The 23,029-nt window shown below is 44.3% G+C and overlaps 1 protein-coding gene across 3 annotated transcripts in view; it reads left to right on the forward strand.

Annotated features, from left to right (window-relative positions):
• Positions 1-1,795: 1,795 nt before the first annotated feature.
• Positions 1,796-23,029, forward strand: part of LOC311441410 (alpha-2-macroglobulin-like protein 1) — a 29,213-nt gene continuing 7,979 nt past the window's right edge. For 2 of the 3 annotated variants that reach the window (XM_084529520.1, XM_084529521.1), the window contains exons 1-29: positions 1,796-1,949; positions 2,584-2,767; positions 3,775-3,819; positions 4,148-4,292; positions 4,983-5,035; positions 5,339-5,359; positions 5,852-6,011; positions 6,622-6,706; positions 7,107-7,221; positions 8,511-8,619; positions 9,472-9,581; positions 10,478-10,642; positions 11,536-11,757; positions 12,578-12,641; positions 13,187-13,332; positions 13,941-14,087; positions 14,905-15,078; positions 15,463-15,568; positions 16,131-16,239; positions 16,334-16,559; positions 16,766-16,892; positions 17,030-17,151; positions 17,312-17,363; positions 18,595-18,678; positions 19,131-19,307; positions 20,176-20,257; positions 20,355-20,511; positions 22,156-22,230; positions 22,609-22,762. In XM_084529520.1, the coding sequence (XP_084385646.1) occupies positions 1,882-1,949; positions 2,584-2,767; positions 3,775-3,819; positions 4,148-4,292; positions 4,983-5,035; positions 5,339-5,359; positions 5,852-6,011; positions 6,622-6,706; positions 7,107-7,221; positions 8,511-8,619; positions 9,472-9,581; positions 10,478-10,642; positions 11,536-11,757; positions 12,578-12,641; positions 13,187-13,332; positions 13,941-14,087; positions 14,905-15,078; positions 15,463-15,568; positions 16,131-16,239; positions 16,334-16,559; positions 16,766-16,892; positions 17,030-17,151; positions 17,312-17,363; positions 18,595-18,678; positions 19,131-19,307; positions 20,176-20,257; positions 20,355-20,511; positions 22,156-22,230; positions 22,609-22,762 (3,484 nt within the window). In that variant the 5' untranslated portion in view covers positions 1,796-1,881. The remainder of the gene's footprint in view (positions 1,950-2,583; positions 2,768-3,774; positions 3,820-4,147; positions 4,293-4,982; positions 5,036-5,338; positions 5,360-5,851; positions 6,012-6,621; positions 6,707-7,106; positions 7,222-8,510; positions 8,620-9,471; positions 9,582-10,477; positions 10,643-11,535; positions 11,758-12,577; positions 12,642-13,186; positions 13,333-13,940; positions 14,088-14,904; positions 15,079-15,462; positions 15,569-16,130; positions 16,240-16,333; positions 16,560-16,765; positions 16,893-17,029; positions 17,152-17,311; positions 17,364-18,594; positions 18,679-19,130; positions 19,308-20,175; positions 20,258-20,354; positions 20,512-22,155; positions 22,231-22,608; positions 22,763-23,029) is intronic. The other variant, XM_084529522.1, reaches the window with a different exon arrangement.

Below are 23,029 nucleotides of genomic sequence, written 5' to 3' on the forward strand. Positions count from 1 at the left end.
TGGAAACACTGGAAACATGTTTGGGCAAATTTGTTGTTTGTGATGTAAGTTTAATTTTGCTTTAGGTTTGAATTTCTTCTGTAGAACTTCTTTATGTACTATTCATTTTGTGTTGAAACTTCATTCCTGACCTGCAGCCTCTGGCCAAGCCAATCCAGGGCTCCACATACAGCTCTCATAATGCCCCTAGCTTCTCCCTGGAAGAAGGGAAGAACTTTAACACTTTATTATGTTTTAGTTGTCTTTCTGTTCCCATTTAAATTCTGAGGCGGCTAACTTGATGACCATTCAGAGTTGCAGAGCTGTGGGGAATGTTTCTGCAATCAGATCGAATTCTGTTTTTTGTCTGGCTAATTTAGGCTTGAAGTCAAAACCCTGTTTATTTCAGATAATCAAATGTATTCCCAGATCAGTGACATACAGTGCTTCAAACCTGCAGATTATCTGAATATCTGTGCTAGGTTAAAGGTGCACGTTGCAGTTACATTGCTCTGTGAGCTCAGAGAGTGGATACACATACACAGACTCCATGCCAAAGTAAATCCATGGGATTGCTTCAGCTGGGATCAAAGAGTGGGCAGACGGCAGATTCATTCTATATTGTGTACCTTTGGTTATGATCTGCAAAAACACAGCTGTGGCCAAAGCAAGATGAGGACAACAACCTTCAAACAAGGTTGTACCTAGAAGGCAAATAGGTCCAAGCCCTGCTCACTTCATCTGCCACTGCTGCCATTCAGAAAAATGAAATAGAAGTTTGCAGTACCTGGTAGGAGTCTGAAGCAGATTGGTGGTGGTGTCAGTGTAGAAATACGTTATGGTTGGATGAAGCTGTGAACTGGACCTGGCTGGGATGGACTTAACTTTCCCTGTGGCAGCCCATACAGTGCTGCACTCTGCACTTCACAGAATCACAGCTTGTAGCTAGAACAGCATTGGTAGCACACCAGCGTTGTGTCTATTGTTGAGCAGTGCTGGCACAGCATCAAAACTGTCTTCAAAGCTCCCCAGAGCCAGTAGGCTGTGGGTTGGCAAGAGGTGGGGAGGCGACATTACCAGGGCAGCTGACCTAAACCAACCAAAGGGATATTCCATACCATGGGGTGTCATACTCAGCACTCAGCAGTAAATGGTGGGAAAGGGGAAGGAGGATGGGGGGCTCTCGTTATGAAGACATCTGTCCTCTTGAACAACTGCTACACATATCAAGGCCCTGCTTCCCAGGACGTGGCCAAACATTGCTTGTTGATGGGAAGCAGAAAATAATTGTTTTCTTTCTCACTTTGCTTCCATGTGCTCTCTGCTTTTTTGTTTGTTTGTTTGTTTGTTTGTTTGTTTCTTGGGGGAGGGGGAGGGAAGGAAATTGAAATTGAAATTAATTGAAAGATTTTGAATTCAAGCACTGATGAAAACTGGATGAGGGGAAGATCACTGATAAAGCACAGTCAGAGTGCTGAGGATCCTTTTTCACAAGCTAAGGATAATAGTTGCTTTGTCTCCCTTGGGATGCTACAGCCAGAATCCAGACCAGCCAAAACTGAGGTGAGCTTTTCTCCTAAGTCCCCTTCAGTTTGGGTTAGAGGTCACCCACTCCACATGTTCCCCACAGCGCTCTGACATCCCACCACCTGGAATGCCATCTGAGCTTAGACGTGGGTGGAGAACAGTGCTGTGTGGCCTTTACTCTGCCATTGGTGGAAATAAGTAAATATTAGCTAGTGTCATTAGCCTGGAAGAGATATAATCTCCGTATATAAACTTCCCCCACACTTTGGCCTTAGGAACATCTGAGGGGTGTATTTAGGATTGTTATAGCCCATCAGTACAGGCTACTCTCTCCTCCTGTGCGGATCTTGACAGCTGTCTTTCCCAGCCCAAGCAATGGGAGCACCAGTGCTCCTTTTAGCCCTGACCCTATTCCCAGTTGCAGCTGAAGCAAGCCTGGAACCGTGAGATTATCTTTTGATTTTGGGGGGCTTGGTGGAAAGGACTGTCGTTGAAGGGTTTAGTGCTGAGGTGCTGCATGGTTTAGCATCACAGAGCTGCATGTAGGGAATCTTGTTATTAGGGAGGCTGAGCAGAAGCAGTTCCTTCTGAGTTACTTTGGAGCTCTGGGTGTCAAGCACCACTGCAGGTGAAGCCCCTGGTATATGCTAGTGCAGGCACCGCACTAGCAGTGCACTGTACACACTGAAAAGCTACAGAAGCCACAAGTTTGCCTTCATTCATCCTGTGCTTGTGAAGATGAAATTTGGTGTGAGGCCTGAAGCCTTATGCCTTGGTCACTGAGTTTTCAGCTTCATTCCTCACCTAAACTTTCTGTTCTTGTGTACTTGCTGCTGGGGCAGCTGTGTCCTGGCTGGTGGCAAGGTGGTGACAGACACATACCAGGAGCCGTCTGGTTCCATGCTGGGCGTGTTGCTTCTTTCTGGCATGGAAAAGGAGCTGCACCATAATTCCTTCACTGTAGGCCTCTTAGGCATTTCAGACCTTTGATGTGCCTCTCCATGAGTGCAGCAGAGATTTATTCTGGCCTGTCCACCTCATGCTCTGAATTGTTTCTGAACATCTGCTCTCTTCTAGTCACTACATGGTGGTGTTCCCTGCTGTCATTCACCATTCGCAAGAGGAGAAGCTCTGCATTCACCTCAGCTCCCTGACTGAGGCTGTTCACCTGGCTGTCACCCTGGAGATGGAAACCAAGAATCACACACTGGTGGAACAGGACGTGGAGAAGCCAGGTACTTTTGAGTGCATCACCTTCCAGGTGAGTGTAGCTGTGGTTGCTGACTTGTCAGTAGATGATCTTACTCCCACTTCAGACAGGAGTGCTCTCTTGACACACTGTCCTTCTCTGTCTTGCCATGAGGTTCCAAGCAGGTGAAGTATCTTTTCCTAACAGTTCAAGGCAAAATACAAGAGTGTCCTAGAACCTAACAAACTAGGCAATCTTTCACAGCGTAGAAAATATTTTAAAAAAAAATCTGTCAGCTGATTTCATCCTATTGTTGTAGTTAGCTGAACTAGCTACACTGAGGCTCTGACATGACTACAGGAATTCCAGTTACATTGCTGGAGAGACGTGGAGATGTGTCTGGTGCTGAGACTCTACAAACTCTCCCTGTCTCCTTCAGCACCATACTAAGTTGCTGTGCCTATGCTCTTATTGCCCTACAGATCCAGCAGAACTCGAGAACGGTCTGTAGTCAGTTCTGGTTCTTTTATCAGCAAGACAGTATTTAACAAAGTGTTTGGTTCCAGGACTTAGGAGAGAGTGAATCCTGGTTCTGGAAAGCCAGGGACATCTGTAGTTAAAACAAAACAAAACAAAGCAAAGCAAAACAAAACAAAAACAAACAAACAAAAACACTTTCTCCTGGTGAGCTTAGTCTTTCTGATAGTGAGATGTCCAAAGTTTTTGCCTGACCAGTATCTTTTTCCCATTACTGCCTTAGTCAGCTCCATATCTGTCTTCCCTATGTGTTTTTTTGTTCGTTTGTTTTGTTTTGTTTATTTGTAAAACAATCTTCAATTTCTGTGACAGGGAGAATGATATGTCATATGGTTCACTCTTACATTCATGAATAAAAGACAGATGGTGACTGCTTCTTCTTCAAGCAATATTAAGTGGTCTAGAGGCTGATTCGTGCAGTGGAGTTTGGACTCTGAAGTTTGAGGATTGTTTAACAGTGAGGTGATGTCTCACATCTGGGATAAGATGCAAGATCTCTGATGATTTTTTTTCTATTTCTTTCCTTACATCAATCAACCTAGGTACCAGAGTTAACTCCCTGGGAAACAGATGCTTCAGCTTCACAAGTAAGACACCTTTCTTGGCTGCCTCTCCTCTTACAAACTAGAGAGCTTCAGCCTCTCCTGTGTCTGAGCCATATTAAAGGGAGGAGTTGCATGGTGGGAAAGATAGCAATGGGGAGAAAGAAATGTAGAAATGCACAAGTGTGACAAGGGGAAAGGCAGAGAAAAGAGAATAAGGAAACCGGGGGGTGTGTGGAAGTCTATGACTAAAGAAAGGAAAGAGCTAAATCAAAGAAAGGGGACAGAGAAGACTGAATTGGAGATTTTGGTAGCCTCGGTTTCCCCTTCAAATTACTTCTAGTCTTAGGCAGTTTTTATTTTACTCTGACAGTCAGAGGAGGTGGTTTTTCTGCATGTCCTGATACACAGCGATGACAGTGTGCTCTTTGAGGGTCGCAAGAAGGTGCTGGTCAAGCCCCAGAAGAACATAATTCTGGTAGAGACAGACAAGGCCTTATACAAACCTGGAGAAACAGGTAAGGCAAGAAGGTGACGTGGAAATGGGGAGGGAAGGATTAAGGTAGCAGCCACATTTTGAGGGAAGACTTCATCAAGTGCACCAAGCTAGGCCTTTTGGAGCTAGAAGAAAGCAGGTCTCTTTTTTCAGTGTTTCCAGGAACGATGTGAGTCAGGATGTTCCCCCATAAGCCGTGCTGTACCAAATGCTCAGCCTGCTGCTCCTCGGTGTTGTTCTTTTGAAGTATCTCTCATAAAGCCAAAAGGAAAGCCAGAACTCTCTAGGACACTAGGCAATCCCTTGTTATTTTTTGAATACTTGTTTACACTTGAGTAAAGCTTAAAGTCACAGCATAGATGCTTTGTGCTTAGAGCACCTCCAGGCTGTAGAAATATGGAGGATTATTCCACAGTTTTCACAATATGAACAGACTGCAGAAAGACCAACCCCACTGTTTTACACATCATTATAATCCTTCCAGCAGCCTGCAGCTGCATATAAACCTCCCAGACAGAGTCCTGGGTGGGTTGGGGGCTGGGGTTGGGACTGGAAGGCAGGTGCTGGGAGGGGCTGTTTGGGGGAAGACCTGAATACCTCTAAGGTAAACAGAGATATACATAGATATAGGAGAACAGAAAGGGAGAACAAGATTTGTGCAAGGACATGTTGAATGCAGAATGCTTTACTATCCTTTCCTTTGTATTTCCAGTGAAATTTCGAATTGTGAACCTTGACAATGACCTTAAAGTCATTAAAAATGAGGTGAGTTTCACTCCATGCATTTATAGATGGAGGAGCCTCAGCATGATATACACTGAGAGGCTTTTGAAAGAGACATTTCCCTCTCCCTGCATGCCTGTTAAGTCCTAAAGGCAAGCGATCTTTGAAGGGAAACCACGCATCCGTTGGTCCCCTGGAGAAAGACTGCAGTGTGTGCTAGCACAGAAGAAGGAGGAGACATAACGTAGGGTCTGGATGGAGCAGAACTTTTCTGGTTCACATGGATGCTGTTTTGCTCTATACAAAACTGAGCTTGTGTCTTTTTTTTTTTTTTTTTTTTTACAGTATCCCCAGATATGGCTGCTGGTAAGTGACAAAGAACTGACCAGAGGGAGTCTGTCTCTTCCACTGTGCCCTTTCTCTCCTTGACTGAGCTGTGCCACAAATGTAACCCTATAAATAAGTCATCTGAACTCTTTTCTACCTGGTCAGCCTGGGCTCTTCTTTCAAACCAGCACATAGCTGAGCTAGAGGCATGGCAGTAATGAATCAGAGCAGAAGCACAAGGCAAAATGCTCAATAGATACAGTACAGCTGCTTTTCCTTCCTATGGTTCTGTGGTATTACCACTTCCCAGTAGCTTTACTGACAGCCTTTGCAAGTCAACAGTTCAGTAAAAGGGTACCGGAGGGAGGAGAAGGAATCTCACCTGGTGGTTTCTGCTGTGACCAGGGATCCTCTCTGCTGGGGCAAGGTTAAGCCCTGATAGTGCCTTCTTGTGCCTGAGTATGGTTGGACCTTCCAGGTACCTATGCTCCCAGTGTGACTTTGTGTCTCTGAATGTTCCTTCCCAAATAGGATCCTAAACGTAACCGTATTGCTGAGTGGCAGAATGTAAAATCAAGACATGGCATTGTGGATCTGTCCTTCCCCTTGGCCTCTGAAGCAGCTCTTGGGAAGTATACCATCTCAGTGCAACAAGACATGGCTAAAAATACCTTCGTCGTTAAAGAATATGGTGAGACTTGGACAACAGAGGTGAGGGAAGAGCAGTGTGGGTAGGTAGAGAAGAGACGTGGCTGTGTTCGTCAGACCTTTTGCCCTGGGAGAAGAACAGATCAGGGACATAGATAGGTCTGGGCACTCATCTCATGCTGGTCTGAATGTTCTGCAGCTGAGTAGGGTACAAGGCAGATGTTGTAGTCTGACAAGACTTCAGATCTTGTTCTAGCTGCAGCTGGACCCTGTGGTGAGCACTTTCTGCTGCTCATTGTCACGCTCCTCTAAGCTAAATGTACTGTTCGCTCCCGTCAGCTGCCATAACAGGGAGCTGCATCATGCCCTAACCCAGATCAGTTGCAGTGATTCTAACCTGTTTACAATGTTTATGCCTGACGGAGCTAGAGTAGAAAGCAATCCTTTTCGGAATTGTAGCATCAGAGGGAGGCAAAGGGAGTAAGCACTATCACAACATGGGGATGAATAACTGGGGTCCTTACTATCTTGACTGCAGTTACAGCAGAATTTCAAGTCAGTGCACACCATACTCAGTACTGCTTTTTTTTTTTTCCTTTCTCTTCATGCCTCTTTTCCATGCCTCTTCCCCTCTTCCATGCCTCTGTCTGCAGAGCTGACAAAAATTGAATTAGAGATTGAGCACCCTCCCTTTATCAGTACAGCGGATGAGGAATTTCAGCTGAAGTTATGTGGCAAGTGAGTACCATTGTGGTATCTGTCCTTTGGCTCCACAATCACCTTTAAACTGCTGGTAGTAGAGAAGTGGCCTTCCAGTATGACGTTCTTTCATTACCTTGTTGAGGGAGCCAGATCGCTCTGTGGAACTGACTCTTTCTCATTTACTGTGAGACTGAAGGACACTAAGGATGCTGATCAGGGGCACACTTGAGACAGTGGCTTGAAATGCATTCCTGATGTATAGTGGGTGGAGAGAAATGTAAACTGTTTTGCAGGGGTGAGCTGAAGTTCCCGAACAAACAAGATACAACACTCTCCCAGGCTCCACTTCATCCCTGATAGGGGGGGGGGGGGCCTGGTTCAATTTTTCTGCTGAAGCAGCTCATCTTCAGGTGTGTGTTTCCACCCTGTGACACAGGTATACCTATGGGAAGCCCGTTCAAGGCAAAATAGACATTACTTTTTTGACATCATTACAACTTTTCAAGAGAGATTTCTCAAATTCTACTGAGATGAGGAAAAAACAGAGCTGGGTAGGTGGAAATATGAGAGAGTGGAAAGTATCACCTGATGGAAATGTCTGTCCATCTGTCCTCTTAATCTGCCTGACTGCACCTCTGATGTACACAAATCGGTTTAATCTGGTGTCTTTCCACTTCTTAGACCTGATTGATTTCTCTTCCTGTAATTCCTGTATTACTTGAATTACTGTTCTGGCTGCCCATATCTGACTCAGTAATTCAGGAGAAGGTGTGAGTTCTGTGTAAGTGATGGTACCTGTGGCCTTTCCCAAGAATCTGTATCATACTGTGCAGAATCAGACAACTGGTATATTCAGCCTTGTGACCATTCCCACCAGTAAACAGTAAATCAGACAATCAGATAGTCAGTGGCTTAATGTACCATTTCTTGCTCTGTTCACACAGTTAAAAGATAATCTTAAATTTACCAGTGTCCTGTAAAATATTAGGTCTGGTGCTGGTTACACTTTCTGCACATTTGTGCTCATTATATGTTTTTGGTTAAGCCCCAAGGTTTTTTTTTTTTTTTTTTTTTTTTTTTTTTTTTTTTCCCTCAGCTTTCAGATGCAGCTCTTTTAGCTTTCAAGTCACAAGAAAATATTTTTAAATGTCAGGTGAGCCAGCAACAAGCCAGAATATGAAAATCCAACTGGATCTCTGCATTTTTTAAAATCCATCCAGTAGTAAAATATCTCCATCTGGAACGATGCATGCCAGCTTCCTCTCACATAGCATGCAAAAAGCCATGCAAGGTTCTCCAGAGAACTTAACAGACACAGCTAGAAACACTTTGTCCACCCCCACTCTCATGGCAGGATGTCTGTACCCAGTCTCTACCTAATGACTGGCACAGCTCTTGAAATCTGTAACTGGCTGGGTGTCCTTGTTTAGCATAGCCACATCACAGAGACAGCTGTGACTAGAATGCCATCAGATCAGCATTAATTCATCAGGACCACAGTTTTAGGGAGAAGGCTACCTCCAGCTCAGGTAGACACCAATGCTCTTTTAAAGGCAGGGAGCAGGCTTAATCCAGTCTCCATATTAGCCTGTGACATAGCTAACCATTGTATCATTTGTCTGAAGCACATTTTGATGCCAATTTTTGATGACTTTGATCCAAGTGTGATGGGTTTGTTCTCTAGCTAAGGTATCCGTGGCAGATTTCTGCAATTACAGGTTTTTGAACTTCCCACTGCTCCACAAGTATTTGGAAATACTTCTTTAGGATTACCCAGCATCTGTGAAACAGCTCCTCTACCTCCACATTATGCTCTTTCTTTCTGTTCATGTTTCTCCAGACAGACAAGAATGGCTGTACTACTTTTACGGTGAAGACAAAGACTCTGGAATTAAATGAATCTGACAGCTACCTATATGTGAGAGGGGAAATGGAGGAAACTGGAACAGGTACTGGAGGACATGTGAAAAGTTCCAATCCTTGCAGACAGCTTTTCATTTCCTTGTTTGATTTTTTTTGGTTTTGGCTTTTGTGCAGCAGTTGAATTCCTTTTGAAAGGAATTCATGAAGAAAGTTCCCTAGTCTTCTATCATGCATGATGTTCTCTATTCTAGCACCTCTTCCACCTGTTAGGACCAGATTTCCTAATCCTCTCTACCCTTCATCTCCACAAGCATGTAGATGTCATTTCAGTGACTGCCTCGACACTGAGGAGTTCCTCAACCATTTGCAAAGCCCTGGCTAGTCATGGAAAAGTCTGCAACAAATCCTCACAGTTCTTGCTAATTGTAGCGCACCATCCCAGCAGGTAGTCCCTACTCACAGAGTCTCTTGTCCTCTCACTTCCTAAGCCTGAGGCAGGGTTGCTTATGGACTCTTCTGCTGTCAGGAATCCCATTCTGCTCCCTTTTATTCTGCTACATTATTGACTATGAAGAGGTAGGTTGTCAGCATCAGTGTTAATATCCCATTGTTCTGGCAACTGGAGGTGTCAATTTTTTGAACTGCCACACTGTGGGTGGGGTTTCTCAGGCCACTTTTAGGCATCTACAATATAGTTGTCTATACCAGAACAGTCATCTGATTTCTCTTAATCTGCAAAAACATTAGAAATATGTGCTTATAAGGTTTGATGTATCCTGTCATTAAGCAAATATCCCAGAGAGATTGAGGGAATCGTACACTAGAAGAATGTATTCTCTTTTTTAAATTTAGATGTAGGTAGTGTAAAAGGATATTCTCATCTTCTGCTTCCTAAAAGCACTGCTGGGATTTAACAGATTTCTTCTCTCTCCACACAGGAGCAAAGACTGAAAATATATCTATAATTTCTATTGTGACAAGAATTAAGTCTATAGAATTTATCAATGTCCATCCATTCTACAAACGTGGATTACCATACACAGGGAAGGTAACACCCATAGGTCCCTTCTCTGCTGAGAATACATCATAGGTCTAATTTTCTGTAGATAGAAAGAAGCAGTCTCTGGGAAAGTGCTGCTCTGTCAATATCCAGCAACTATGAGTGAAGCCTTCTATGGAAGCCATTTCTTCTCTACACCCTAACTCAGTAATTTCCCTGAAAAGGAATTTTGGAGCCGGCTGCAGTCTCTGAGAGCCTCCTCAGGAGCAGCTCCTGAAACTAGTCTGAGTGATATAAGGCATATGGGATGGGGGTGTCGGCAGCAGGGAAGTATTATTACCTGTGGACAGCTGTTCAAATGGTTATGACAGCTTGGGAGAAACCACTAGAGCCTTGTGTATCCATTCACTGGCAGTCATTTCTGACCCAAGTCCACAGCATGATGCTAGGACTGCTGTCCCATTGGAGCTAGAAACACTTTCATCTGGGCCAGTACTAATCACATCATGAAGGAGGGCAAAAAACAGTAAGAGTTAAGTTGCTGGAGACAGGACAGTTTCTGATCTTCTAGGATCTTGGAGCATTGTCCAAGAAAAAGTTCAAGATCCAAGGAAATTACCTCTTTTTTACCCAATATAGGTAAATTTTACCTATAGCCAACTATAGGTATAGTGTAGTGTAGTGTAGTGTAGTGTAGTGTAGTGTAGTGTAGTGTAGTGTAGTATAGTATAGCATAGCTGCACTATACTTTGTTTCTGGTCCTGAACTGCTGCACACTGGTGTTTTTGTGTATTTATTCAGTTTTTATTTGGACCCTTCCAACCTGTCTGAAAACTCAAAAGACTTACATGTAGAAAGCCTAATGATAGTAATAATTAGTATTAAGCACTGTCGGGCCTGGGAGTGTGGCATGAGGGTTGTTATCTTCCTTCCCTTGTCTGTAGATGTTATGCCACAGTGATGACTCTCCCCTCCAAAATGAAACAGTCTACCTAACAATTGACATAGACGATGAGGAGACACACCTGTCATTCCTCACAGATGAGAAAGGGGAAGTCCACTTCTCACTGGATACCACCAGCTGGAACAGCACACTGGTTTCTTTGAAGGTGAGCATCACCCACAGTGAAAAGATAAATAAAGTAAGGACAGGTGGAGGAATGGGGCAGAAAGTGGAAGACACCTGAGGTTTTTGGGGCACAATCTTCTGGCTTCTAATCTCATTTGACCTCCCTTTCAATACCAGACTTTGAAGCACTTGTCTTCTCTTGACACCTTCTGATCCTACACCTGAAGCTCACTGCTGCCAGCCTGGCAGTACATGCATCTTTCCAACTCTCTGCATTCCTTGCAGCTGATGAGGGATTCATGCCCAAGCAGTATGACCTCCCATTGCTACTTGTTTCTCAGACTGGAAGGAACTATTGCTCTGGATGTTTTCCCCTGAGACCCTAGCCTATCCAGGGTGAGGTCCCCTAATTTTGGTTGATGTGGTTTGGTGATTGGAGGCTCTGTAATCTGGGAGGTAGATTTCTGTCCTCAGGGAGCCCAGGGACAGGCTTTAATTCCTGTTCATAGGCCCACAGATATTGTCTGCAGAGCCTTAGATTCTCCACAGGGAAGTAGACCTTCATCATGCAAGAGCTGTTTTGGCACCTGTTGTACTTAAGGGCATCTAAGCAAAAGTACAAACACAAAACATGGGTGTTGCATTCATGCTGGACAGTTACAGACTGATGGTAAGTGTGTTCCCATGGAAAGATAAAAGAGGAAGAGTAAGATTGTGAGCAAAGCTACTAAACTTAGATTTTTGCTAAAACTTTGTAAGATAAAGTGTTATTGGCTTCAAAATTGACCTTAAACAAAATGATGACCTTAAACAAGATGACATACAGATGTGTCATCTGCCAGGTAATAACTTAGTATTTTCTGCAGACTCAAAGTATACAAGCTCCTTTGTCAGGTCATACTGACTGCTTACTTGTGTTTTTGTGCTCTGAAGGGCACCTACTACCTTGGAAATGACACTGAGAAGAAATCTGAAGGTATTGAGGATAGCTTACACTGGCTGAAACCTTTCTACTCTGAGAGCAACAGCTTCCTTGAGATCAAGGCCAGGAATGATGTGATGCCCTGTGATCAAGAGCAGGAAGTGCAAGTAGATTACATCCTTGACCAGAATAAACTCAGCTCTAAAGCAGACCACATTGATTTCTACTACTTGGTGAGCAGAGAAGACATCTGAATCTCGGGCAAGGTCACACTTACTGGTATTTATCTTTTTCACAATAGCACACAGATACTCTTGGTAAAGAGTATATTGTTCCCAGGACAGTAAAGGTCAGTTTGTGTGTTCTGTTCTGCCCCAACCTCCTGTCCTCCTATCCTCAAGATCCTGGGCCTTCTCCTATTCTCCAGCTGCTTTGCTTTGTTTGTCCTGGCCTAACCTTGGGTGATAGATACCTGCCATTCACCTTAATTTCTGTTATGTGAACTCAGAGGCAATCTCTGGTGCAGCTGACTTCCCCTGGCCTGGTTCCATACAGAAAAGCAAACAAACAAAACAAAACAAAACAAAACAAAACAAAAACTTGAAATTGCCAGGGCCTTGATGCACTCCAGAGGTACATTACCATGTCTTGATGAAGTTCAGTTACAGGAAAGTGAGTCCAAAGCAAGGGTCCGACTACTTTCAGTCTAGCTGAGAGGTTATTAGTATATGGGTTACTGAACTGAGCTCATTCATAAGTTTGAAAAATGTTGTATCCTAACATTGTGAAATCAGACTTCAGTGGTGCTTAAAAACAGCTGCTAGTGCTAGCCTCAGATGTACCTCTGGCTTCATAAGTGGCAACTTCTCATGTCCTAACCAATACCTCTGAAGTCCCTTCCCAGCTATCACCACCTCTTTAGGGCATAGCCTACCAGAGGAGCTTCTGTGGCAGTATGTCAGATGTTTCCTTCTCTCTTCTTTTGTTCTTTTCTCACTCTCCTCATACCTGCAGAATTCCGGCCCTTCAATGGCTCTTCTCTTTGCTCTTCAGGTGATTTCCAAAGGCAGGATCCTTTTCAGTGGAGAGAAGCAGGTATCAATTCTCCAGCATGAGAGTGAGTAGAACCTCATGAAAATTAAGTGCACCATAACAAATACCAGAAATTTGTGACTGCCAACCAATGACAATCTCTGCAGGTGTTACTATTATCCACAGGAAGAAGCTGTTGAAATGAGTTCTTATTGTGTGGTCCACCTCATTAGACCAACACAACCTCCACTCTCAACAGTTCAGTGGCCTTCTAGACAAGTGTCCTTCTTCTGTCTTGTCTAATTAACCTAATACCCAACCTTTTGATTTTGCTGCTACCTTGTATCTTTGGAGAAGATAAAAAATTGTGTAGCTTGCCTGCTTATCTAAGGTACAGGAAGAAAAAGATATTTTTGCCAACCTTGAGCCAAAGTAGTGACTAGTATAATGGGATTATTGTTAATCTGTAATCTGTGGCAGTGTATGTGTGGGGTGTTCATGTCTACAGGTAGAAAGCATTGAATTCCCTCTTCTGATTCTTATTGTGTATCCTACCCCAATCAGCTGATTCTGCATGGTGTGAACTCAAGTGAGAGCTTTCTCCCTCTTCTTTGCTGTTGTCTTGTGCAGATCTACAGGGTTCCTTCTCATTCACCCTGACTGTTGGCAATGACTTCCTTCCTGACATCAGACTTCTAGTGTATGCTCTTTTCTTGGATGGAGAGGTGGTAGCTGATGTGGAACAGTTTCAAGTAGCAACATGCTTTAAAAACAAGGTAGGTAGAAGCACAAAATGGAATGAGAGAACAATTGTAGCATTGATATGCTCTGGCCTGCTGTGGTTCTTAGTTTTGTTTTATCCTCAGCCAAAATGTGTAAGCTGGACACATGCTAAACCAGATGTCCAGTATTTTTGACTGGGAAACAAACAGATAACCTCCTTCTTACCTAAATTCCTAGTTCTGCCCTCCCCTACGCTGAGTGGCAAGCTGTTCTGAAGGAGTAAAACAGCCCACCTTGAACTCCCCGCATTCCCCATGAGTGACTTGGGAGTACACTATCCCCTGTCCTCTCCCTAATGCAAAAGAAAGCCTGCCTGCCTAGCTACGTGTGTGAGCTCTGGATCAGCAGGAGGTAGCGGTGTGGTAGTAGGGGAATTTTTACTGGGCTGTATGCACTGCAGCCCCAGTAACCATGATGAAGGATGAATCAGAATGAACCAGGATGAACCAGGATGAACCTTGATGAACCAGGATGGTTTCTGTCAGCATCTCAGCTCCCTTCCCTACCTTATTCTCTGTTTTTCACCCTGCTGTCCAGACACCTAAGACTTGCAGAGTCCCACCCTCCAACAGTAAACCCCTGACCCCATCTCCTTTTGCAGGTAGCACTGGACTTCTCAAGCAAGGAGGAAGTCCCAGGGTCAAAAGTCAGTCTGGATCTCAAGGCTGCTCCTGGATCCCTATGCTCTGTCCAGTCTGTTGACAAGAGTGTCCTCCTGACGTGGAACAATACCCTAACAGCATACACAGTGAGTGTAGCCTCCCATGGCCATCCCCATAATGTCTGCCTGCCTTCTATCTCCATGCATTGGCAGGAGGATCCTGAAAGGAGGAAGCCCATAGTCCTAATAGGACATAGTGTCCTTAGGTGGCTGCTTTGGTATTCCTCCTCCTGGGCCTCTTCTGAGCAGTTATGTGTTGTTTGTGTTCCTAGTGCATCTGCCCTGCACTGTGGGCCTGTCTGGAGAGTGGTGGAGCTGCACACCACTGCAGAAGTAGGTGGAGAGAGCAGCTTCAAAGAGTTGCTAGTGCTCACTGCTTAGAGGGAAAGTGCTTTCCTCACATCTACCTTCCTCTCCGCCCTTCTGTCTGCTCTCAGGCAGTGAGGCTAAGCCTTTAAAAGTGATTTTTTCCCCTGCTAGGGTCCTCCTGTTCTTCTTCCTCCAGCCTTGCTGAATTATAACCATATGACAGCTCATGCTGAGCACCTGAGCAGTTCTTTAGAAAACAGAAGCCAGGGGACAGAACCCTATAAGGCTGAATTTGTAATTCAGATATGCCAATGCCCTGTGCTCTACCTGAGTCATGTGTCCTATCCAAATCTTTCGTTTTAGAGTTAAAAAGCTTGAACTGTCAGAGGTGACAGTCTGCAAACTAAGGGTTTCATCCCTATATCCACTATCAACTTGGGTTTCGTGCCCTGTAGTGCAAGCTGGGCCAGTGCCAACATCTTCAAGTATGAAACTTTATGAAGTATATTAGAGGGCTACGGTACAAATATTAGACCCATACAAATACATGCATGTTGCCCAGTTCCTTATAAAGACCTCTATTTTTCCATTGCAGCTGTATAAGACAGTCTTTGAAGACAGCTTTATAATTGGAGGACGAGGGTTCCCTTATCACCTGGAAGACTTTGATGCATACCCTTGTCTGCCTCAGAAATCTGGTCTCCATAAAAAGACTCATAAGGAAGCACCGTGGTACCAAAGTGAAGCTGATGTCTTTAATCTGTTTAAGGTGATTCTCTGCATTTGTACCAAACTTTTCCTGAGACAGTGATTGCCAGTATGACATCCTGAATGCCTACAAGAATTTGCTCTTAGCAAACTTCAGCTGCCCTGACTTTCATTGATAAAAGTCATCTGTACCCTGCTCTTCTCCATCATGTCCACACTCACCTGGGGACTATGGGGAAAGATGAAACTTATCAGTAAGCATAGTGCATTCCTCATGCACTGCCCCGAGTGTGAATCTGTAAGTCTATGCATATGCATACAAACAAGTAGCATTTTTTATGGTTTCATCTATGAACAACTCACTTACTCTTGCTATCTCAAGTATTTTCAGTGTTCCTCTTCCCTTTTATTTATCACTGATTTATTCTCTTTGCTGTTTTTCCAGAAGTTGCGCATGAAAATATTAACCAATACTAAAATCAAGAAACCAGTTTCCTGTATAAAACGAGACTTTAAGAAAAAGATGTTGTCCAGCAAAGACAGTATAGTTGGTAAGTAATTGAAATTGCCCATCTCCTTGACTGAAGGGGCTCTCCTCTCCCAGTCCTGACCAGGCTGCAGCTGAGATGGCTGATTTCCACCCTGCTGTGTTTCTCTTTTGTGTGTGTATGAAAGGAATGATGTCTGTGTTCAGTTTAAAGGACCTGATTTATAAATCACAGATAAAAGCTCAAATCTCTTTGCCTTATTGGCTGTCCCTGGGTTCTGCACTCTTCACAGAAAAGGTACTGTGCTCTCCACCAGTATTTTCACAGACTTATTAAAACAGTGTGACTCCATTTAAGTGTTCTGTCCCTTTCTGGATCCAGACCAAACTTTCTGGATTTGTCAGACCGAGCCTCAGGCTAAAGTCCATCCAACCCTCTCTCCCTAAAGTTGTGTTCCCCAATGACACTGACACTGTGTCATATTGTCACTGAAAAGCCAATCCTGTGTACGCTGTTCTGTGTCTCAGGTCATTTATGGTTTGTGTTAGATTGCCTGCAAATGAAGAAGCAATTTCACCCGTACTGACACATGCTGTTTTCTGATGTACCACTTGCTTTTCTGCAGACAATTATGTTGGCCATGCTGATTCTGTACAGCAGTCAGATGACACAGAGAAGCCCAAACCACGGACACATTTCCCAGAAACCTGGATTTGGGATTTGGTCCCTGTTGGGTTGGTAACAACCTCTGCCTGCCTTCCCCAGGGAGACCCCTGGAAACTTCTGACTGCTCCTGAGCAAGTTCTCCTCTCTTTCTTCTTGCTGTAGTGATGAGGGGCAAGCATCTCTCCAACTTACTGTACCCGACACTATTACAGAATGGCATACCAATACCTTCTGTGTTGCTGATACTGGCTTTGGGCTCTCTCCTTTGGCCACGCTTAGGGTCTTCCAGCCTTTCTTTGTAGATCTGTCACTGCCCTACTCTGTGACCCGAGGAGAGACTTTCAGCCTAAAAGCCACTGTCTTCAACTACCTCAAGGACTGTATCCAAGTGAGTATTCCCCCAGTCCCATAGCCTCTGTTGGAGCAAAAGCTTGAGCCCAAAGGCAAGCTCTGAGCTTCTCAGGAGATGTAGATATAGGCATCTGGGCCACAAAGCACTGTCTTATATTTTGTGACCCATGGTATTTGCTCATTTGAGCAGGGCCTGGCACTAACTCTATGCTAATGCGTGTTTGTATACCCCACCACACTCAGGTGCACACCACCCTCAAAGACACCCCAGAACTAAAGGTGGATGCCTGTCCAGGCTGTCAGTTCACCAGCTGCCTCTGTGCTGATGAAACACAAACCTTTGTGTGGAATGTGACAGCCACCAGACTGGGTGAGGTTGAGCAGAGGGATGTGTGGCAACAGTGGGAGGAGGTGTGAAATTTGCCTGCCTCTGTGTCTGGTCCTGTCATCTGTACATAGATATCTCTGCTGCAAGTGCTCAATGACATACCCTTTTGCTTCCTGCAGGCAAAGTGAATATCACTGTAAGCAGTGTGGCAGAAGATTCACATGATCTGTGTGATAACCAGGTTGCTGTGACACCATTGCGAGGAAAGACAGACACAGTGATAAAACCTCTGCTTGTGAAGGTTAGTCAGACCCAGTCTGGAGAACACCTGGGGACAGTGAGTTACCCCATGAGGCGATTAACAAGAAGAAGCTTAGACCTTTCTTGGAAACAGGCCTACTGAGGCATGGAGACTTCCTTTCCTGCCTTCCCATTCTGAATTACTCTTTCTTCACCTGCAGCCAGAAGGTGTACTGCAAAAGAAGACGCAAAATGTCTATCTCTGTGCTACAGGTATGGAACATAAATCCCTGGCTGCTGTCCATCATGAGAGCAGGATGGAATCATAGAATGGTTTTGGTTTGGAAGGGATCCTTAATGATCATCTAGTTCGAACCCTCCTGCCATGGGCAGGGACACCTCCCACTAGACCAGGTTGCTCAAAGCCCCATTCAGCCTGGCCTTGAACACTTCCAGAGACTGTCGTGAAGTTCTGTGATCGTGAAGTTGAAGTGAACTTTCCTGGGCAACCTGTTCCAGTGCCTCAATACCCTCACAGTAAAGAAATTCTTCCTTATATCTGTTCTACACCTACTGTCTTTTGATTTAAAGCCATAACTCCTTGTCCTATCATCTTGCACTTGACCTTGTTGAACTTCATGAGGTTTGCACAGGCCCACCTTTCAAGCTTGTCCATGTCCCTCTGGATGGCATCTCTTGCTTCCAGTGTGTCGACTACACCACACAGCTTGGTGTTGTCGGCAAAGTTGATGAGGGTATGTTCAATCCCACTGTCTGTGTCACCAACAAAGATGTTAAACAGCACCAGTTCCAGTACTGACCCCTGTGGAATGCCACTTGTCTGGTCAATCTTTTGGTGACATCTCTGATATGAGCCCCATGTAAGCAGCAGACTTCTATCAGGAGCAGATTAGGTCAGCAGATCAGGTCAGCAGATGGGTGCTTCTATACCTCTAAGAAGAGAGTCTCCTACTACGATCACCCGTCACCTTTTTTTAGTTTCACTAGTTATTATGTGGGGAGCAGATCGGGCTGCCTTACTCAGCTCAATCCCCCCTGCAAGGGGTCTTTCCTTGTCAATCAGCAGAGGGGTGAAGCAGTTCTGCAAGGGCACCTCAGGCTTTGTGTGAAGACTTCCTCCTGCTGGCCCTTGCCATTGCAAGCTCCCATTCTTCTGTGCTATTGGCCTCTCTCCCTTTCACATGTGCTGGTTTTGGGGAGAGTTTTTGGTTGTTTGGCCATGGTTTCCCTGCAAACTGCCCTTGGAACCAGCTATCTGGTTCCATTATGCCTTGACCTGCACAGATAGTCACAGAATGGTGCCACGTAGTGGGTTAAAGTATACTTGGGCCTCCTGTTCAGCCAGTGGAGGGGGTGCTGCACCCAGCTGGCACACCGTGCCCTCATCGCTCGTGCTCACTATGGGCTGCCTATGGAGGAGGCTGCCGTCACTGTGTGTGATAAGTCTTCCCTTGAATACATTCCTGGGTTTTGCCTTCCTCAGATAACACAGTCTCTGAAGAATTCTCCCTGACCCTGCCTGCAGAAACACTGGAGGGATCTGGCCGAGCCACTTTCTCTGTCATTGGTGAGAAAGGCTTTACCTGCTCTTGGGTTCCAGTGGGAAAAGCTTGCATAATACTTTGGTCTTAATGTTGCATCAACCCAGTTCCTCCTAAAATAAACTGAAGGAGGTGTAATGTTATCCTCATAAATGTGTATCAAGTAACCTTTTTCAGCAGTAATTCCTCTCAATATGGAATGGGTGATCCCTAGGTGACTGGAGAGGAAGACACAGGGTATCTCCTCTGATGTCTCTTGCAGCCTTCTTCCAGAATGATCCAGTCTTCCCTTGCTGTGCTGGAGTAATCCAGGAAGGATTTGAAGAAATTTGAATGTGATATGAATTGCTTCAGTTTAATGAGGAGCTGGCTCTTTTCCAGGATTCCAGCAGAGTTTGAAGAAAGCAGGAGTCCCCTCAATTCATATTGCTGAATGCCTGTGCTTTTCTTTCTCTATCTCCTCCAACTCAAATTTTAGGGGATATCATGGGCCCAGCACTTCAGAATTTAGGTCAGCTGCTTGAGATGCCCTTTGGCTGTGGTGAACAAAACATGGTTCAGTTTGCACCAAACATCTTCATACTCGAGTACTTGCAGAAGACTAAACAATTGGACCCAGAAATTGAAAATATAGCATTGTATTTCCTGATAACTGGTAAGCATTGTCCTTCCTTCTCCTGCAAAAAGAAGGTACCATAAATCAGGAGTGTAGGGCATTGGTTTATTGGGAGCACGGCAGGAGAGGAAGCACTGCCAGAGCTACACTAAAGAAAGATACTACAGAGTACAAGAAATTGTTTCAAGAAAGGTAAAGCATCTTTCTGAAGAAACAAGACTTCTATCTCTGGCTATTATTGAGGTATTAAGCCTGCTTTTCTGAGAATGGTGTGGGTAATTAATGATTTGCATTGTAACGTGATTTGCATTATAAAGTGATGCCCGTGTTTTGTTCTTTTATCAGTCTGAGGCAGACAGAGGCCTTTTCCTTGTAGAAAGAGGACATCAGCTGCTTAATTGGAATAGAGAGTGGCCATAGGGGACAGATAGGAGTTTGATAACTTAGTGTTTCCTTTTGGTTTAGGACATTTATTATGCTGGTGTGTCAGCTCTGTCCAGTACAATCCAAATTTAATGCAGTGCTACTATCTGTGTCTCATTTTGCAATGCACATCACATTCCAGCTTGGCAGTCCTCTTAACCTGCTACACAGAATGCTCAGCAGCCTCCCACGGATAGGAAGTTTACTCCCTTCATCTCCCTTTCTTTCCTGTACCATAAGTTGGGACAGATGTTTGGGAGATGGGAACTTACACAAGAGAATTGTTTGAGCAGAGTGGCAATGGTAACTGATAACTGGTGCCATGGGATGCACAGGGCATTGTGGTATAGTAGGTTTGGTTCAATGTCTCTGTAGGAACTGGTGAAGTCTCTTGCTGTAAAACATGCTTCCTTCAGCAAGGGTAAAGTGTGAGATGCTACATGCCTTCACACTGAGAGTTGTGCCCTTGCACCTGTCTTCACAGGTTACCAGCGTCAGCTGCTCTACAAACATGATGATGGTTCCTACAGTGCCTTTGGGAAGGCAGACACCCAGGGCAACACGTGGTGAGTGACCAGAGTTGGTGCTGTCATCCCAAACCTATTGTCCTTACTCTTCCTGCTCCTGGCTGTGACACAGTATTACTCTGTGCTCTGTCCACAGGCTGACAGCCTTTGTGGCCAGGTCCTTTGGACAGGCCAGCTCTCACATTTACATCGATAAGGATCATGTGCAGGATGCTGTGCTTTGGCTGCGGAAGCACCAGCTGCCCAGTGGATGCTTCCAGAGTGTGGGGAAGCTCTTCAATAATGACTTGAAGGTATGGCCAATAGCCATGGAAGTAGGATTGGGGGGAACATAACGCAGGGACAGGGCCACTTCCCTAGGCTCTTCTGCTGTGCACAGTAGCACAAAGCAATCTCCTCATGGCTTAGCACAGCCAAGACAGCTTCCCAGAGCAGAATGAAGAAGCTTGGCCTAAAACACCATGCATTTCTTCAACATGAGGTTTTAATCTCTGCTGGGTTTTCTTCATTTTTACTCTAGCCAAATGGCACCATGTCTGATTGTACCAAGGCCCATTAAGGGCACAGAGAGAAATATTTGTATCCTCTAGTGCTTGTCTATAATACTTTGGCCAGATTATCCCTCTTTTCATTCTTTATGGCCCACAGTATAAATTGTCCAGATAGGCCTGATTTTGTGCTCTAATATGAGATTATCTGAAGACACAATTGTCCCTGCACTGTACACTGACTATAAATTCTCCTGGAGCCTGGCACCCCAAAAATTGATCCCTGCCCTGTAGCTGGAAATGCACGATGAACATGCCCTGGTGCTCAGGTACCAAGCATCTGCATGCATTCTGGCAGTACCTGGGTTCTTGTTGTTTGTAACGGTAAGAATAAGTCAGACTGATAATACTGCAAAGTCACCCTTACTAAATATAAGGCAAATTTATGGAAGAAAGCAAGCTGATATTTTAGCAAAGCAAGGGGTTACATTTTTTTTTCTTAAAACTTTTATGCAGTACAAAATAAAAACAGAATGTACATGTAGACTGTTCATCCTTCTCTGACTTTCATTCATTTCTTAACATGGGCTTTCTGTCTGTACACATCTTTTGGGGCACAACAAAGTGCCCTCCTATTGCACTTTGAAGATTTGGCTATCAATGTGAACAATGCTTCATGGCATCTCAGCCCAAATTTCTCCCCTCATTTATGATGCAGTCTTGTCTCATGTGTAAGGATGTAGGCAAAACTTCCCTGAGAATGCATGTCCTCTGATGGGGAAAGAAATACTTGAATGCCTGTTTACCTATGTTAATCTGTAGCTTCTCGCTGTCAACCGATTTGTATGTAACCTTGCATTTCTTCTTGTATACAAATCCTACACCATAAAAACTTTGTTCATTTTGTCCATTCACTTTGTCCATTTGTACCATATTTTATAAAATATATAGCTCACCACTTCAAGGGTGGTGAGGCACTGGCACAGGTTGCCCGGAGAAGCTGTGGATGCCCCACTCCTGGAAGTGTTCAAGACCAGGTTGGATGGGCAACCTGATCTAGTGGAAGGTGTCCCTGCTTGTGGCAAGGGTGTTGGAATTAGGAGATCTTTAAGATCTCTTCTAACCCAAACCATTCTATGATGCTATGAACAGTTTGGTTCATTCCCTTCTATGAAAAGTTATGCCTAGGCTGCTTGCCTATGCTGCATGGCTCTGAGGCTGTCTCAGCACGAGACTTTTGCAATGTTCAGGAAATGAGCTAGGAGTGATTTTTTTCAGTTCCTATGTCAAGAATGTCCAGAAGCATGCTACTACCCTCTGGTAAATATGCTATCCATAGGCAGTTTCAGTCGTTAAACAATAACAGTCCACGCAATGCTTGCAGGCAAGCAATGGTTTTTTTTTTGTTTTTGTTTTTTCCCCTTTCTGATGTCTGTCTGTGACTTGCAGGGTGGTGTGGATGATACACTCTCATTAACAGCCTATATCACTGCTGCACTCGTGGAGCTCCACCTGGAGAAGAACGTAAGTCACATTTGAACTCTTGTAGGGTTTGGGAGCATGATCCACCCATCGTTCCTCACAAGGTCTGTGGGTTCAGGGAATACTCAGATTGAGTTGGTGAAAGGCTCTGTCATGACACACCTTTGCACATGAATAATCTCAAAAAGAAATTTTTGCCATGGTTAAGGTGTGTGGTCTGACTTGCAACAAGCAGAGCATTTGCCATTCCCAGATAATCTTAGGGGGAACAATAGTCTTTGAAAATGATGCAGGGCTTGCAGGAAAGATGTATCCAGGATACTGTAGTGTTATTGATACTATTTCAAAACAAAAATGTCCCAAATGAAATTTACAGTGTTTCTTTCTGATTCCTTCTGTTTCTTCTGATTCTTTTATCAGGATACAATGCTGGATAATGCTTTGCATTGCCTCAAGAATGTAACAATTGATGAGACCAATCTTTATGTCAAGGCCTTGATGGCTTATGTCTTCACATTGACTAAGGACATGGAGATGAGACAACAGCTCCTGGATAAGCTAGAGAAGGAAACTGGTAAGCTGTTGCCTTTTAGAAGAATGGGTTCAAGAGAGTGCGTTTAAGACCTGATATTGGTAGGATTTAATTATAGTGGATTGGGAAATTTAACTTTTCTTACATTGTTTTTTTGTGTCAGAAAATGATAATTTATTGAAGCTGTGAAAGGTTTCTAGTATTCAGGAGAGAATTCTGGAAACAATTGGACCAAAGAGAAAATTTCTTTTCAAAAGGAACAGATGCAATCTACATTTAATTTGTGGGGTCAAAGTCTCACTTCACTTT

Source organism: Aythya ferina (assembly GCF_964211825.1).
Source record: "Aythya ferina genome assembly, chromosome: 1".
NCBI classification, from domain to species: Eukaryota; Metazoa; Chordata; class Aves; order Anseriformes; family Anatidae; genus Aythya; species Aythya ferina.